The sequence below is a fragment of the Ascaphus truei genome, chromosome 7 (genome assembly GCF_040206685.1).
Source record: "Ascaphus truei isolate aAscTru1 chromosome 7, aAscTru1.hap1, whole genome shotgun sequence".
Classification (NCBI taxonomy): domain Eukaryota; kingdom Metazoa; phylum Chordata; class Amphibia; order Anura; family Ascaphidae; genus Ascaphus; species Ascaphus truei.
Window position 1 is genome coordinate 84,569,239 of NC_134489.1, and position 18,118 is coordinate 84,587,356.

Genomic DNA, 18,118 nt, shown 5'->3' on the forward strand with positions numbered 1-18,118 from the left:
GTTGGTGGGTATTGAGGACTTGAGTTCGAGCCCCCCCAGCGCCAAGCCCCATTCTACAATTGATCAGTCAAACATACTTTTGGGTGAAGACGTGGGACTGCTTGAAGCGATTTGCCGCATGCGTATTCCGTGGCAACTAAGCGCTACAAGTTTCGAGATGATTGCCGTCTTTCCGAATCCGACGTTCCCAACGATCGCGGTTCCCCGGTTCTCGGGCAGCTCGGCGCTCCTCATCTTTTCCTCGATCTCCTGAAAGAGCCAGCCCCTTCCAATGAATACTGAGTCTGTTGTTATGCTCGGCACCTCAAACAGTAGGGGCTTCAGCAGAATGTCCTGCGGCTTATAAGGGACAAAACGTGCTGCAAAGGGGATACAAAAGAAATTGTTATGGCAGAACAAATTGTTAACCCCTTGAGTGCACGAGGGTCCAGCACTGCTTTGACTTTTTTTCAATGAGATCCTGGACCTTCTGCCGCGCGAGTGAAAAAGTATAGTTATTATAGTCCCCAAAATAAAATCAAACACGAAGATGAGATGTAGTTCTGAAAAGCTCACACAGCAGGGGTGCAATCACAGGCCCAACAGAAGCAAGGTGTGTGCTGATATTTTCTTATGGTGAGTTAGAAGAGAGGCATCTTATGTGAATTCACACTTATTCAGTCAATATTTATTTATTTTTTTGCATTTCAAGGTTTTACATTTTCCAGCACTTTTCCCTTCAAGTGAAATACTGATTTTAACGCAGCAATCAGAGCGCCTCGTGTTTCCCTTTCTCTGAGTGCGCGGCGGGAAGGTGGAAGGCGGTTTCTCGAGCCATTTCAATTATTATTTTGACACGTTTCAGAAGGTTAAAATGCCCCCCACCCGCCCCAACTTCCTCGCAGGAGAGCCAATGCATAATGACAGGATGTCAGGATAACACGTGCAAAATAACACGTGTAAAAATTAGCAAGGATCAAGGTTCCGCTGGTGTGGAAAGGAAAACCCGCTACAATCAACTAGCTCGTCAGCAAGGAGACGGCCAGTGGGCTGTGTACTCCTCCCCAAGACACAAAAAGATTGAAGTGAAACTAAGGGACGGTGCAGAGGGGAGCCTGGGCTGGTAGGGCTTTCCTCATTTAGGGGTATTCCTGGAGTCTAATAAATAAATAAGCCATATTTAAGGTTTCAAAAGCTGGGAACTGGCTACTGCAGTTCTGGAATGACAAGGAGAAGGGTCTCATAACAGAGTGCGGTCACCGCGTCCTTCCATTAGGGCGGAATCTGGGACATATGCAAGCAGATTAGCTCAATACCCCTATTTATTAAAAATTAATAATAATGATACTGTAATGATTCTTGGAGCAATGTGTACGTTAGATATACAGTATAGCTTAGTTTATAGCTTTTTTTTAAAGCAAGAATTAAAATATTACAAAAAAAGGATATTTGTGGGCATGTTACATTGTCAGTGCGCAGGTGACTACATTGCAATGCAGTACTTATGATCAAATAATTTATTACAACAGGATGACTATGTTCTGAGGTTTTCAATAGCTCTAATGCTTTCATGCATAATCTTGTAGGTCAACCACTCCAGTTTTTTTTAATGAACTTAACAAGATGACGTGCAGCTGTTACATTTTCCCTTTTAATGTAATCGCTTTAATAGCTTTAGAATACATTACCAGGTATTCATTGTTATGCTCTTGCACTACAAAGACATCTGCTTGCAAAATATGAGTAATACATGCTACAGCAACGTGCTGCCTTATACAAGGACTTTAAGTGTCAACTTCTAACCCAGGGGTTCTCAACTCCAGCAGTCAAGACCCACCAGCAGGTCATGTTTTCAGGATATTCCCACTTCAGCACAGGTGGCACAATCAGTGGCTCAGTCGAAGACTCGTCTGTTGGGGGGTATGGAGGACGGGAGTTGGGAACACCTGTTCTAACCACTTGCAATGTCAGCTTTTTACCCCTAGCTGCTCAAATTATCCATAGGATATGTCTGAATCAAATACACATCTATTACACATTGCTAAAAAAACAAAACACAATTGAGCACCTTTGATCTCTTGTTGCACTCTTGTTCCTGCAGTGTGATGCCAGGGCATTCTGATTGAGGTTCGCAAAGGAGCATTTCGCTGTGCGTCTAAATAGCTTAAGTCTTCCAGTTTTGTTGAACTTGTCGCTGGAATAACAATAATAAAAAATAAAAAAATGTAAACCATTTAGTCAGCAGATTGCTATAAGAAATACACTGGGTACCTGCAGAGCATGCATTTATCTATGTTACAAAGCAATCTAAGACAAATGTTACACTACAGTAAAGATTCTAAGATATTATAAACCTTGCAACATTAATGGATCATCAGCATCAGAATCAAGTCAAACAAAGAACATCTGAAGATAATTTCGGGTGTTTCCCTACTAACTCCGAGACGTAAACTTGTATAAAAGATAAACATCTTATAAAAGCGTTGTTTTTTCTTCAGAAAAGCAGAAGTGTTGCTTGTTTGGTTAATTTGATATAGGTGAATAGGTATGTAACCCGGCTCTTGGCCATCTGACCCCACGGTCCCCCAGTGTGTATCTATGGAAAATAGTAAGCCTGCATCCCATTGCTTTGTCTAGCAATGGATGGTCTTCAATGGCTTGAGTAGTTGGGCCAAGTGGTGATGGCCACATTTAGTTCAATATGGGCCCTCAATGCCATGCTTTCAATAAAGAACGAAGCAGTCGTTCGGGGGGTTTAAGACAAAAAATCCTAGTAACGTCAAGGGGAATTTTTGACCGAAATCAGCCCAAGGAGGTACTTTTGTCTTCATTGAATTAGCCCCTGAGTAATGGAATTTGTACTACTCACCTCATCGTAAAAAGATGATGCATGAACAAAAAGTGTTCATGTTTTGGCGCTCAAATACACATGCGAAAATGTATACAACCATTAAGAGAAACAGCCTTCTTATTTCAGGCAAAACCACCAAAACATAAGAGGAAAATCAATAGTCCAAGATGTTCTGCACAGACAAATCCCCTTCATCAGTGCAGCAATAAGATTAGCTTTTTTATTTTTTTTATTGTGCCCTGCAGTATCCTGCATTTTAACAGCCTGTGAACGCTTTCATTCTCAAGACTCAAATGACTTTAGGGCAAATTTTTTATTTATCCTACATTTCCAAAGCTTTACAAAATACATCTGTCGAGAAAGATGCATTTTCTTGGCAGCATTTTCGGAGTATAACAGCAATGTAAACAGAGGAAGACTGTTTATTCCAGAACGTTTTAAGATTATTCATTTCACATTGGAAGAGATTGTTGGTGCAATATTGTAGACAAAGAAAAATGTCCAGAAAAGTGGATGCTTGTAGTGGCGAACAGAAGTTTATAGTTGCACTACCTTAGGACAGTTAAAGACCATTCTATAGACATTTAGTAGACATTTAACTTTGTATTATTTTTTGTAGCGTTTTATTTAAATAAAACAAGTGTACGGAAGTAAATGGAGTAAGATAGGGGATGGGTACACAGCAATTCATTATTTTACCGTCATATAGCCCTGACCATACGGCCTTCATAGTTGATCAACAAATAATGGCGAGTAGAAAAGTCACAAAAACCTTCCCCTGTACAGTGTTCGGCAATAATAAAGAACACTTATGAGCCCATTCACGCATCTCAGGCGGCTCACCTAACATTTTAAGGGCAATGCCTCCTAGGACCAAAGTGAACAAATTCCAGTGACATGTTTTACACGGATAAGGATGTATTTTAAATTATTTTGTGTGTGTGATGTCAGGGTGTGTTCCAGAAGTGGGTGTTAAGCCAGAGTCCTCCCTCCCCACAACTTTATTGGCTCTCTAATAATGACAGGGTGGGGGGGGATACGGGTAAAGAAAATACTACACTTACAAACACTTCCCCATTCAGAGACACCAAAAACATTCAAACGTGTAATTAATTTAATTAAAAGGAAGGAGCCAACCCTTTTTCTCTTACCATGGCTAGATTACTTTAGGGAAGCCAGTCCTTATGCCAGAAAGCAGCAAATGACCAGTCTATGTGGGGTTGCACCTTTAAAAGCTCTGTTATACAGCAGATATAAGCTTGAAAGGAATCCATGGTGAAGTGGATAAGCAGCACAATGTGACGCACTAAGAGTGCAAATTTGCCCGTCATTACCCAGAATCCCTGGCTGCAGTGGACACACAGTATGCTGCGTGATTGTGAGGTAGGGCAAGGTGGGGGACCTGCCTGAGAAACCAGAATGTGCTCAAAAGTGCACTTTATAGCATAAATATATCATTTTTAAAAACAAACGCAGAAATAATCTATGGGAGGAAGAAATACCATCTAATAACATAGCAGAAAGGCAACTAATCAATTTCTGATTGATATATGGATAAACTGTGTCTATGTATAATGAGGCCTTTGAAATTCATATTGTACCCACCTCTATAATTTAAACTCCTTCCCCGCTGGAGGGCCTGAACAGCTCAATCATATTTCCTCCCTTACACAAACTGCACAGAAGTTTAGTAAAGGAGTGACGTCCATTAATGTTATTCAAAGTCAGCAAGTCATAGAGAAAACAAACACCTACTCAATTCCCATCGCTCTGTCCCTCCCCGAGGCAGACACTGCAGCCATGTGATGCCGGCTCACCCAGAAGGAATGCGCGAGAAGGGGTATGTTCAAACTGTGCGGTTCCCTCTATCACAGTGCAGTGTCAAGATTAAAAACGGAGCCGTGACACGAAGCATTTTATAGGGAGTACGCATGTCATCCCCTACAACCTGTTACAACGAACAGCCAGCAGCATGCAGGCCAGAAAAAAACGAAGTCCTCATTAAAAGGGTAACCTCTTTACTGCAGAGGTTTACTGCTATGTATTTGAGGGGCCCGGGGATCTCAAAGATGAACGGCTTGAATTGACGAAGAATGGAAAAGTCTAGGGTTTATTCGCAAATAGATAAATATAAAGGAAGAACTGGCCTAGTGCTAGTCTTTGAAGTGAGAATCCCTGGTTTAAAAAAAATAAAGAAATCAATGCCAGCTCCCTGCACCCCCCATGAGACGCTTCATCTACCTGTGCCTGAGGTATAACAGTAGTAATATCTTTAGAAAAGGATTTAGCTATGTATACTCTAATATAAAATGGAATAGATGTTAGCAGTGATATAAGCCAAAACATTATTTGTAGACAGATTAGGCCTTGCGCTATATGGTCTGAAGCGTCCATTGACTTCTACAGGGATTTGAATCCGAAAACAGCCTGAATGGCCCACTTCAGACAATATAGAATAAAGTCGTAAATTAGTTATTGTAACGTGAACTTTTTAATGTTGGTTGGGCATGATTAAAAGAACACATGGGTATTATGTACAGTACAAGGCAAGAGTGGTGCAATTCTGTGGCAAAACAACATGTTTCAGATCCATCAAAAAACAAATGCTATTGGTTTCAATGGGATTCTTTTCTTTGATACATACAGTGCAGAATTTCCCCCCACAATTGTCCTGCTTTTGCCCGATACCGCTACTTACTCTGCCACTTTAAAAAAAAAAAAAAGCGAGTTTAAAAACAATAACGCAGCATTGAACCAATTTTAGACTTTTCACAACTTTTACCTTTTTCCCTCTGATCATTCCCGCCATTCTCTAATAATTTGCCGTCTTGAAGAAATACAAGAAGTCAATTATTTAATTTTTTACCTCTTCAAAACAGGCACCACTGCTTTAGCATTCAGTCCTGATCACCACAACTTTGGAACTGCCAAAGCAATTCCTTCCACGTAATGGGCAATAATCTTAATTAGCCCCCAACACCAGGAAAGATATGCATTTCATATTCTGGATTCTTTCTACCTTAAAGAGTTAGGTCTTTCGACTTCACATTGCAAAAACAAACAAACAAAAAAGTCACACGGTGGGGTGTAGAACTTTAAAACTTTGTTCCTTTCCTTTTAAAGTAAAGAATGAAAGAAAAGAAAGACAAGTGCCTCACTTATCTGAAGTGTGTTAGCAACATTGAAACACAAGGAGTTGCTCACAATAACCTTGCTCTGAATTATTTTCTAGTTGAAATGAAATATTCATGGTCAACCCCCCCCCACTGTTATAGTATTATTTTTGTATTACCTGCAACCGAGTTGGGTCGCTGCATCACCAGGGAGCTTGTGTTCTGCGTGTATGGAATAGGGCCTTCTCCAACAAGGACGTCAGTTTTTGGCTCTCCTGTGCCGCACATTTCCTCCTCCACCACCGGTGAGCAGTTATCTGTTCTCCGTTCATGAATCGTACCTTGGTGGCCTCCCGCCCTTAAACTTCCGTCCTTGCTCCATTCCAAACTAGAACCGCTGCGGTCATCGTTTTCGGAGGAACTTGTGATTGTTGCTGAAAAGTTCAAATACGATACACACTTTAAACAAAACCATTCAAAAGTCGATAATCCTGTGTCGGCTATTTTGCAATAGCTTGTAATCCCATTCCGTTTTTTCATTTTGGAAAATGCTTCATGGCGGAGGGATTTATCTTTCGGTCACTCACAAAGAAACTTAAGCAGCAGCAGTAGGAGTCCAATGCTGTACATTTAAGTTTCAGTCTATGCTGTGACTTGATTTTATACCTGCAATCAGGGACTGATGAAATCGCTACCGAGTGAGTGAAGCACTTCTTCCTGAGACTCAAGAAACAGGTCTTCCTCCTCCACAGTGATAGGACCAGCCCCAGATTGCAGCAATGTAAATAAATACAATTGATGCTGTGGCTTTTACATGCACATGCATGAAGCAAGTGGGACAGTCGTTTAGAATATATGTGCTTAAAGTCAGACCTGGGTTTGATTCCTACAAGCTCCTCTTGCACACGGCTTGGCCCTGAGCAAATCACATTCCTATCCTATTGCTTCTGAGTGCCCCCTATAAAAACAGTCTGTGTGCCCAATGAAGCTTTATCCAATGCTAAAAGTAACTGCTGCATATTCTATCTAAGAAAGGTTCTAAGCAGGAGGACAAGAAACGTTGTAGATTGTCAGATGGGGATGTCCCCAGTGAAACTATGGGGGGTTATTCATTAAACAGTGATCATGCCGATCGAGAGCACAAGCACATATACAGTAAACTCCCAGAGTTAGTGAGAGTGTCCATGTGATAATGCTCTGATCAGCACTATGGAAGTTTAATGAATAACCCTCTAGATCTCTATATATTGAGTTTGTTGTGCAATAACATGTTTGATGTCAACTTTAAATATGCACACATTTAAGGAAGTACTGTATGAACACAATTGTATTTGCAACGCCATTGTGTTTTCTTTTCTTTATTATTTGCAATGCATGTTGCCACAGTACCAAGTGCAAGATGATGAAATATATTTTCCACTTGCTAATGCATTGCAAGTTCTCACATAAACTTCATTTCAAAATAAGCTTCAGTGCCCTAAAAACATTCTGCAAAGAAAGAAAAAGCACAGCTCTTACCTTTCAGTGCTTCTTATATCACGGACACTAACAATTTTTACGACCTTAAAATATTGCTTACATGTGCAAAATCCCAAAGTCTAATCTTCAGTTTAGGCCGTCTGGGCAGATAATCCTCAGGGGCATTTTATTTCCCCTAGCTCAGCCACATTCGACACACACTGATTTTATGACTCGACATTCAGCTCTCTCATTTTTATCTCTACACAACTCTTCAGTTGTTTATCCGTGATATTCTCTGTGCATTAGAACAAAGCATCCAGATAGTCATGCATATATTTCACTATATATCTCATCACACGACATACTTAAAATCAGCAGGTCCTCCTGGGGGGGGGGGGGGGGAGGGGGAGGAAGAGACAAACCCACCGTTCTAGCTGTACTTTCTAGCTGTACTTTCTAGCTGTACGTTCTAGCTGTACGTTCTAACTGTACGTTCTAGCTGTACGTTCTAGCTGTACGTTCTAGCTGCTCTAGCTGTAAAACTAGTAATACCTCAACTTGCAGCAACTCCCTAAATGAATATCAATGCAAAGCTAAGACAACGGAACCAAAAACTGTGCGGTCACGCTCCAATACTCATTAAGGCCATTGGAGGTGGGCTACGGTCAGTATGCACCAGCCACTAACAGTCTGAAACCTTTCAGAGGCTGTGACTGGTATTAATTACACTGAGGAATGAATCTGTCCAGTAGTGATTCCACGCTGATGATACCACAAAGCCCGATTAAGTTATTTAATGTGGCGTTATTGTGAAGACTAATGGTGCATCTTCAGAGGATATTAGAAGAACGTTGAGCCATGTTTTCTCCTGTAAAGATCATAGTGTTGCAACTAATGTTGGTGCAAATGAGTCATTATCAGATTACTGCAGAATAAAGTCTGTTAAGGTTTAAGTGGGGTCTTATTACGTTGGTTAGGTCAGGGGTGTGCAAAATGGGGGGCACAACATTTTCTAAGAGGGGCGCCGAACCCAGCCCCGTGCTCTTCCCCACAACATTTAAATTGATTGCCGGGGAGAGCATGGTGCCTCTGTAACTGCCTCTTACCTTCTCTCCAGCTTCTTCTCCATCTTCTGATGGCGACAACGCGGTATCATCAACGTGACATCGCAGAGATGAGGCGGTGCCGGGGAGCAGGTAAGAGGGCAGGGGAGCACGACGTAAAAAGTTTGTGCACCCCCGACTTAGGTTATATCTAAACTTGTCATTACTCCCGTCCACACACTGAAATAAGCTTTTGCAGCATCTGCATGGTTATAACACCACCGTTGGGCATAATTATTTCCCTCTCCACCTCAGCATAAGCCCCATTTTGGGGTCTGGATAGGAGTAATACCAAGACAGGCATAAAGTGGCATTAAATCTATGAAAATGAGATGTAGTTTGCACCTTGTCTTTACATATAATTAGCTTGGAGGATTCCATATTAACTCAGGGACCATAACATCCACTTGTTTTAGGTAACGTCACATTGAGCCCCAATTTAAAGGACCTTTGTGGATCATACCCAAAGTATTGCAACACCTGATACCTGTGCCAGTGAAAGTTCATCACTATGGGAACTACAACTATGTAATTTGACTCTTCAATAAGCAACAAATAGAAGCAAGGTGGACATAATAAAGGTGCTTTCATCATTAAGTATATGCATAGAGAAGCTTTTAAATGGACATGATTAATTATATGGAGTATCAAGAGACTGTAGCATGTTCCATGGAAAAATGTGCATGAATTTCTCTTTAAAGAGGCAATCCAAGCGGCACTTACAAAAATATATATATATATATATATATACATTTGTTTTAATATATGTAGTCTGATTACTGTTACTGAAAATGAATTACCTAAGCGGACGATCCATTCTTCTTCCTGTGATCAATCGGCAAAGATCCTGCTTTCCAGGGTTTATTAAATGGCGGCCTTTCAGTTTCAATCAATCCTTCAGTCAGTGTAACTCAGCAGCTACAATCTATGCTTCTATTACTAAGGTAACATTATCTATTGTTGCAGTTTGCAGCTCAAACTGCTGGGAATATTGGCAACAAGTTATCACAAACAGGAAAGTGTTGAAAATATATTGAACTGCTGGGGAGGTAGCGTAACGCCTGCTATAAAAATCAAAACTATGCTCAGTATATTAAAAATGGCATTAAGAGTAGAATTTAAAAAAATGTAGTAGCTATTATATAACACATATTTAGGATATTGCATGGATTGCGCCTTTAAGACTTGACACTGCTAAAATATAATCATACAATATACAGGAACTTTAACTTCTATAAAATAATAATAATGAATAAAAGAGCATTGCACGAAGGACCTTCTATAGAGTAGGGTGGCACTTCTCCAGGAAAGCTTTTGCTTTGGCTCACACATCTTTCCTCTTTAGCTCTCTGCCGAGGCTTAAAACCTGCTACGCCTCCATTATCCCGAGCTCAGCAGAGGTTGGGGTAGATTTCGACTAAAGAATGAAGTGGTAAGATGAGAAATAAATCTTGGCCGGCCTAAGAGTGTGCTATTTCTTTTAACCCCTATGGCTCTTCCAGGAGTAACGGGACAAAACAAATGTTCTAATACTTGGCAATGATGCTCCTTATAGAGTCTGCATTGCAGTAAAAAAAAAGCTACAAATCCATGGGAGTGTGTTAGTATAAATACATTGGATACTTCACTGAAGATTTGTAGCTAATAGAGAAGACGGAGCACCCTTGTGATTGAAGTGTTGACCTCTGAATTGGGAGTCCCCAGGTTCGAGACCAGTTGCCAAGTTCTGTGAGCTTGAGAAAGGAAAATCACTTGATCTCTATGTGCCTTTGGTACTAAAATTAGATCTCAAGTTCTCCAGAGACCTCTACTGTGTCACTATGTACAGTTCTGCATGATTAAAAATAAATACCCATTAATGAGAAAATGTCCTTCTTTTCAATACCAAGTAATCACCAGAGAAATCTGACCAAGGAAGTGAAGAAAAGGAGTACACAATGCCCTTATTTCAAATGGGAACACGGAAATCCCAACATACAGGCTCATACAGAAACAATGCCCACAAACATATCGTGTTACTTAATACTGCTCGCTTGCTTACCTATAATTCCACTGTCTTTGCTTTCCAGTGTGGAGCTGGGGCTGCTAATGGTTCCACTGGGGCTGATTTTGTTTGCGGCTGTTTTGCTGATGCAGCTGTTTAGTGTTGAACAAGGACTGGCTGTGCATGGAGATGCCGTGCTGTTCGTCAGTGTGGAACAAGGACTTATCCCGTGACTCAATACTGTACACTGCAGGAAATCAGCAATTAATTGACATGACACACGTGATAGAACTCGGGGCCTAGGTAACACGCATGGAATTTCCAAAGAGTTCCATTTGTTTTACAATGCTCTATTAACACCTTTTCTTTACGGTCTACATCCTTTTCAACCACGCGCCTTTCAGTTCTTCCAAATCGGCAATTTAGGACTGTAATAACTAGCAACATCATTTTTATAATGTGATATCTTCCTAGTCGGTAATTCCCCAACTTGGCGGTGCTCGCCTTTCTAACATTAAGGGATACTTTATCCTCACAACACATTCTTCCGTTCTCTTCCTCTCTTTATTACCTCTCCTGCTGCCTCTGAGACTTTTCTTTCCTAGAACTTTGCAATCACTGTATCACGGCTCATCATCTTTGAGTATATCTTAACTCTTTGGGCGTCCCATGATATGGCCACCATGCCATGGGGCCTGCAGTCCACGGGCCCAAAAAATGGGGGGGACAACAAGGACAACTGTCCCGAGCCCAGCCTCCATGCCGGCATCCCCACAGTTCTCTCTCTGTGTAGGCAAGACAAGCCCTCCCCTTTTCTGGCTGCCACACCCTTCCTTCCCTCCTGCAGGACTGAAGGTCCCTCCCCCTTGCTCGATACTGCCCATCTATCCCTCCCTTCCCCAGCCCCTTTGGCTGGCTCCGTGGGCTTGCAGGGCCCTTCTGTGCATTGGCCATGCTGCTCCAGCAGGCCCATCCAAGGGCTCCAGGTAAGCCCACATGCCCTAGGCTCCCTTTATATCACCCTCCCAGGCCCCTTACACCCCCCCCCCCATGGTAGGTCTGTGTGTATGTATGTATGTACAGTATATATACATCTTATTTGTGTGAGTGTGTGTGGGGACAGGGCTTATTTGTGTGTGTTTCGGCAGGGGGGCATATGTGTATGTGTGTGTGTGTGTGTGTGTGTGTGTGTGTGTGTGTGTGTGTGTATGTACATGTATATGGGATTGGGTTATTGAATGTGAGGAGGGGAGGTGAAATACATGGGGAGAGGGATAGGTTGGGAAAGGTGGGGGGGAAAGAGGGGGAGGAAGGAAAGGGTGACGAGGGAGGTGAGAGTGAGGAGTGTGAGAAGGGGGGGGGGGGAGTGTAAGAGAAAACAGGAGGGGATTCTCGCAAGGCCGCCAACACGAGGGTGGGGGGCCTCGAAAACTTTAGTCCTGGGCACCGGCAGAGATATCTGCGGCACTGGTCGTGATCATGTGATTGCGACGTTACAGAGGAGTTGTGGCACTTTGATGCCATGTCTCCTCCTGCACTCAAAGGGTTAATTATGTCTTCTTGCTCGTATAAACTCAGAAACCTATCTTTGTCACTACTAGGAGTTTAATTGCATCTTTATAATGGGTGAATAAAGGATGCCCACCGGTTGTACCAATGCACTTTTAAACATATTAGTTAAGGCAGGGGTTCTCAACTTCATTCCTCAAGGCCCCCCAACAGGTCAGGTTTTAAGGATATCCCTGCTTCAGCACAGGTGGCCCAATCAGTGGATCAGTCGAAGACTGGGACAGCCTTAAAACCTGACCTGTTGGGGGGGGTCTTGAGGACTGGAGGTGAGAACACCGGAGTTAAGGAAATGACATTATTCTTGCACTCAACAACAAAAGTTTGACTCTATTTTATACACGGTGAGAATGCGCACACGGTCACAGATCAGGATGTTAGGTGAGCCAAACCTACCATGGCAGCGTTTTTCTCTTCCATAGATACTCGAGCCGAGTTCGGAATGCCTTCTCCGAGCAAGAATCCGAGTCTCATCATCAACTCTTGAGCGGCAGGAGAACCGCCTGCATTTTTGTCAAGTGCTGCTTCTGCATGGGAATGACAACAAACACATCAGCTTGGTTTAACAATCCTCCAGACCTAGATTACTTTTATGTTTCTCTGCTTTAAAGTTTAGGTTACGCAGCGCTTCTCAAATCTTGCAGAAATAAACTGAAAAATAAATATATCAGCAACACAGGTACATGGTAAGAATCAGTGAAAGTGCTTACTGTCTCCTATTACTCAGATTACCATCTGTTCTAATGAATATGCCACACTAATCATACTGAAAACTAGTACAAACTAATGTACCATTCATATCACATACATAACATGCTACCGACTCAACATCAAACAATTAGAATCTCCAAAAGGTCAAATGGATTTTGAGTAACTTTGCACAGTAGGATGGTTTCATTTTTGTCCATTCTTCAAGGGAAAATTGATCCAGTTCTGATAAGTTTGTTGGGGATCGTCAATGGACTGCAATCTTCAAGTCTCGCCATAAATGTTCGATTGAGTTCAAGTCAGGCTTGGATTTGGCCACTCAAGAACATTAATTCTCTTCTTGTTAAACCCCTCCAGTGTGGCTTTGGCTTTGTGCTTCTGGTCATTGTCCTGCTGAAATGTGAATGTCCTCCCCAGTTTCACAGTCTTGGCTGACTCACAGGCTTTCCTAAGGGATTCGCCTGGACTTTGCACATCCATTCTCCTCTCTATCCTGACAATCTTCCCAGTCCTTGCTAAAGAGACGCATCCCCATAACATGGAGTTGCCACCACCATGCTTGACCGTTGAGGTGGTGTTGACTGGGGGAGGTGCAGTGGTGGGCTTGCGCCCGACATAACGCTTGGAATTTAGACCAAACGGTTCAATTTTTGTCTCGTCTGATCACAAAACCTTTTCCAACATTTATTTATTTATAAAATATTTTACCATGAAGTAATACATTGAGCGTTACCTCTCGTTTTCATGTATGTCCTGGGCACAGAGTTATGATGACAAATAATACATGGTTACAAATACATAGTTACATAAGTGAACAGGGTGTACATTATACACAAGACATTGCATGCACAGTTAGAGATAATATATATTATAGGCGTATGTAACAGTTACAGACCAGATTAAAATGGGAGACCGCTTTAGTTTTGAAAGAACTTAGACTGGTGGTGGATGTGAGAGTCTCCGGTAGATTGTTCCAATTTTGGGGGGCACAGTAAGAGAAGAAGGAGCGGACGGATACTTTGCTGAAGCTTGGGACCATGAACAGTCATTTGGAGTCAGATCTCATGTATGCAGTATCATCTATATGCTTTTTTGCAAACTCCGTAAGTGATATAAGATAGCTTCTTTCTTGCCACCTGTCCATATAGGCCAGCTTTGCACAGGGACTGGCTTTTTGTTGATGTGTGAACACTGACTCCCAGTATTGCAGATCTCTCAAGGTCATTGTTGGCTTCCGAGTAACATCCTGAAGCAGTTTCCTGCTTGTCTGGCTGCTCAGTTTGGGAGGTCCACCTGATCTGGGTGGTATGATGCATCTTCCACTTTTTAATGATGAACTTCATTGTGCGGATACGGATAACCAGCACCTATGACATTTTCTCGTACCCTTCTCCTACTCTGTGCCTTTCTACCACTTTATCCCTAACTTGTTCTGAAAGCTCCTTGGTCTTCCTGGTTGCTTTGTTGGATCACTGTGTGCGCTGCAGCATGAAAGTCTTTATATTCCTGGGGGAAATGTTCTACAAGTGAAAGCACTTTGATTACACACAGGCTGAAACCATTTCACTAATGGCATTACCTTTCAAACAATTCATTTGCATTCGAGCTGATTTACATATTACAATTGACAACAGTAAAGCCAATTTGTCCCTCCCAATGTGCAAAGCACCAGAAATGCCATTCCCCAAACGGATAAGGGATGGGGGATTTTTTTGCTAAAGGTGTAATTTGCCACAAAAACAACCATCTTTTTTTTATATATATCTGCAAGCTCACTGTAGTAAAAATAAATAAATAAAAATATCTATATCTACCTATCTATATATATAGTTGAAAAAGATTTCACAGGCACTCCAATATAGTATCCTGAATTGGCTGGTGCATATCTCATAAAGATAAATATATATAACTAAATTTTCTTAAAAATAAAAAAAGGTGCAGCCCGTAGCATCACCCTCCAAGGAAAACAAAATTGAGGCTTAGTCACGAGAGCCAATAGAAAGCCGCAATGTCATCCATCCCAGCTTCCTGTTGGCCGTGTCATGTGGGGAATGTAGACATGAAGTACCCGTGGCACCTTCCATGTTAAGTATCTCGGGGAGCAGGGGGTCCCCGGAGCTGAAATGAACGCAGTTCAGCTACGGAGATCCACCTGCTTCCTATACATGAAATAAAGGAGGACCCAGAAAGAACTGCTGCTTTACGTTACTCTCCACTACTAGACAGAAAGAATTGCACAATCAGGATATGCAAATAAGGAAAGGTGAGTGCACAACAATGGGGTTATTGTCAGATACTAGTGATGAGCCAATTTAGCTCTTAATACAGACATTTCCAACACACAAATCATGGATTGGGCATTAACTGGTACATAAGTCATATGGTTTACATTAGTGCTTCTGCTTATGCCAGAGAGGGTGACAAAGAGAATGCTCTGGAACATGTTGAGGCCCTTTAGGCAGCAAATGCATACAATGCAGATACACATATTCTCGACTGTGTGTGTGTGCGCGCATATGACTGTGAGTGCAAGTGAGAGTGCGAGTACGAATGTGAATACGAGTGCGTGTACGAGTGCACGTACGTCCGAGTGCACGTACGTCCGAGTGCACGTACGTCCGAGTGCACGTACGTCCGAGTGTGTGTGTGTGTACGAGTGCGTTAGTGCATGATTGCGTGTGTATATGAGTGCATGATTGCGTGTGTATATGAGTGCATGATTGCGTGTGTATATGAGTGCATGATTGCGTGTGTGCGAGCGTGTGTGCGCGAGAGCGCGTACGAGTGTGTATATATCTATATTAGTGCGGAACTAGCCACTGGTGGGCTCCGGTGCAAGTAAAAACAAAAAGCTCCTTTCCACACCTCTTCCCCGGGCCCTCCTTTTACGTGAAACTGACTGAGGAGTCCACCCAGGCGGTGATTGCTGAAGTTGGGCCTGACTTCCGGTGGGGCCTAACGTCCGTGTTAGGACCCCCTGGATGGGCTCCCTCCACCGCCGGGTAAGACCCCGCACCAGGTAGGGCCCGGGGAGGGGATGTGGAGAGAGGGAGGGTTTAGAAATGCCGGAACGCTGTTACGGCTGCTAAAATAAATGCTGGAACAGCGTACCGAGGTGTGGAGGAGAGGGCCCTGAAGAAGGTGTGGGGCCCTGGTGCCCGTATAGTAGTTCCGCCACTGACATATAGGAAGGAAGGAGTGGATCAGTAAGTGAAGGCACCCACTCTGAAAACAATGTCACTGACTTTGAAGAAGGGGAGCTCCTTGTGACCTCGGGCAAGTCACTACCTCAATGTGCCTCAAGCATCAAAATTAGATGTAAGCTCTACGGGGCAGGGACTCATTGTGCCTGCAAAATTCTATGCACAGCGCTGCAAACCGACAGTGCTTTATAAGAAATACATTATTATATACAAATATGAAAGTTATCTATACTTTATACAAAGCTCTGTTGCAAACGGTAACTGCCAGAGCCTACTTTGTCCATAGTTTTTTTGTAAGTTAGCAAAATATATAAATAGATCAAATGGAAATATTACTGTGTGCTCATTTGCATGTCTTAGACAGGTCTGCAACCCCGCCTTTCACCATTATCGCCCAGCATGCAGTGCTTCCACTGCAGCAAGGGATTCTGGGAAATGACATGCAAATGAGCACTCAGTGCCACCTTTTGCATCAAATCCATTTTGACATGGACCCCTATAAGCTTATGCTTGCGGCATTGCACAGCTTTTCAGCACAGCTTTTCAGCAAAGCCTGGGGTAAGATGCATAACCAGTAAACCTACCCACAGACAGCTGTTTCGACCTTTTGGGTCTCATCAGTGTGAGGCTGGTTAGCTGGTTATACTAGGTTTAGCAATTTACATATAAAATCCTTTTTGTCAGCATGTTTGCTGCTAGAGTGGCAACGCATTGCGGAGCACAGGGGCTAAGGAAACCCTGTGGTTTGCTGCCCCTGCATGAATGGATGCAGCCTCATTGCCAGTCTTGTCCTGTCCTGCTCCTACATTCAGATTCATTAGTCCTATCCCAATTACGTCTGCCTTCCTTCCTGTCAGATCTGGAGATGCTGGCGCGAACTCCAGCTTACAAAGCCGCATTAATTAACCCCCGAAAAGGAACTTCAAAGATGCCACACAGATTAGAGAACTTCCCTGCCTGTCACCAGCTGTCATTTCATATTTAATTGTGCCAGAATACAGTTGCAGACACACAGTATAGTACAGTGGCTGCAGCTTCCGTTAGCCGGAACAGCCAATGTATGCACAAAAAAAATAATAATTATTACTTTAACTGGGGGCCCTGAAAAGTTTGAAAATTGATTTAGGATAAAAACCAAAAGTATTAGTAATACAGGTTTAATGATCTGCTGTTTGGTGGAGAAAATAAAGGGATAGCACATTTTTTAGGTAGCAGATCCGATTAAGAACAAAAGCAGTTATTTCCTGCAATCTCACAAGGCAATAAAATATACAAATACACACTGTGCCCTGCACATGCATTCGCATATCCCAGGACATACTTCAAAACGAGAGGTAACGCTCAATGTATTTTTTCCTGGTAAAATACTTTAATAAATGTATTTGAACTGTGCTTGTGTAGAAGTGCATACACCTGATTGTGGATCCAGTTCATCTCACATCTAACCAAGAGGTTCTCAACTCCAGTTCTCAAGATCACCCCAAAACAGATCAGGGTTTAAGGATATCCCAGCTTCAGCACAGGTGGCTCAGTCTTTGACTGAGCCATTGATTGAGCCACCTGTGCTGAAGCAGGGATATCCGGAAAACCTGACATGCTGGGGGGCGGGGGGGGGGGGGGGGGCTTGAGTTGAGCACCCCTGATCTAGCCGTTTACACAGCCTCATAGAAACTACTAATGTATAAGAGCACATTGCAGCAGTTTACGCTTGTGAACGAGAGAGGTCCATACAACTGGAGCGACCAATACAAAATGTATAAGACACACACAAAATGGGCAAGGATACTTAAAAGTTCTATTTACTTCTTCATTTATGCACTTAAATGGGTAGGAGCTTCGGAAGCTGGAGTGCAAGAGAGATGAACGAAGCTGCCAGTGGGGCATCGGAAATGGTTAAAATGATAACGCCACAAATGAAACAAATTCCTTTTCGCTGCACAAGTTCCACCCCTGCCTGCAGCCCTGGCAAATGGGGATGCACTGCCCGTCCTCCCGCACTAATGTGGCTAAAATGTAGTCTATTAAAAGATTCTAGAATGCTTTTGCTCTTCCCAGAGACCCGCTGCTGGAAAGTAATGCGCTGACAATGATTCCTTTTGAATAGTCTGCATAGAATTAAAAACATGGTTGTTAGGCTGCTTGCTTTCGTT

General features: G+C 42.7%; 1 protein-coding gene across 5 annotated transcripts in view; it reads right to left on the reverse strand.

Annotated features, from left to right (window-relative positions):
* TANC1 (tetratricopeptide repeat, ankyrin repeat and coiled-coil containing 1) overlaps window positions 1–18,118 on the reverse strand; it is a 149,367-nt gene that overhangs the window by 45,545 nt on the left and 85,704 nt on the right. For all 5 annotated transcript variants that reach the window (XM_075609307.1, XM_075609308.1, XM_075609306.1 and 2 more), the window contains 5 exons: window positions 12,454–12,584; window positions 10,549–10,738; window positions 6,123–6,377; window positions 2,048–2,173; window positions 78–359 (listed from right to left, as the gene is read on the reverse strand). In XM_075609307.1, coding sequence (XP_075465422.1) covers window positions 78–359; window positions 2,048–2,173; window positions 6,123–6,377; window positions 10,549–10,738; window positions 12,454–12,584 — 984 coding nt within the window. The remainder of the gene's footprint in view (window positions 1–77; window positions 360–2,047; window positions 2,174–6,122; window positions 6,378–10,548; window positions 10,739–12,453; window positions 12,585–18,118) is intronic.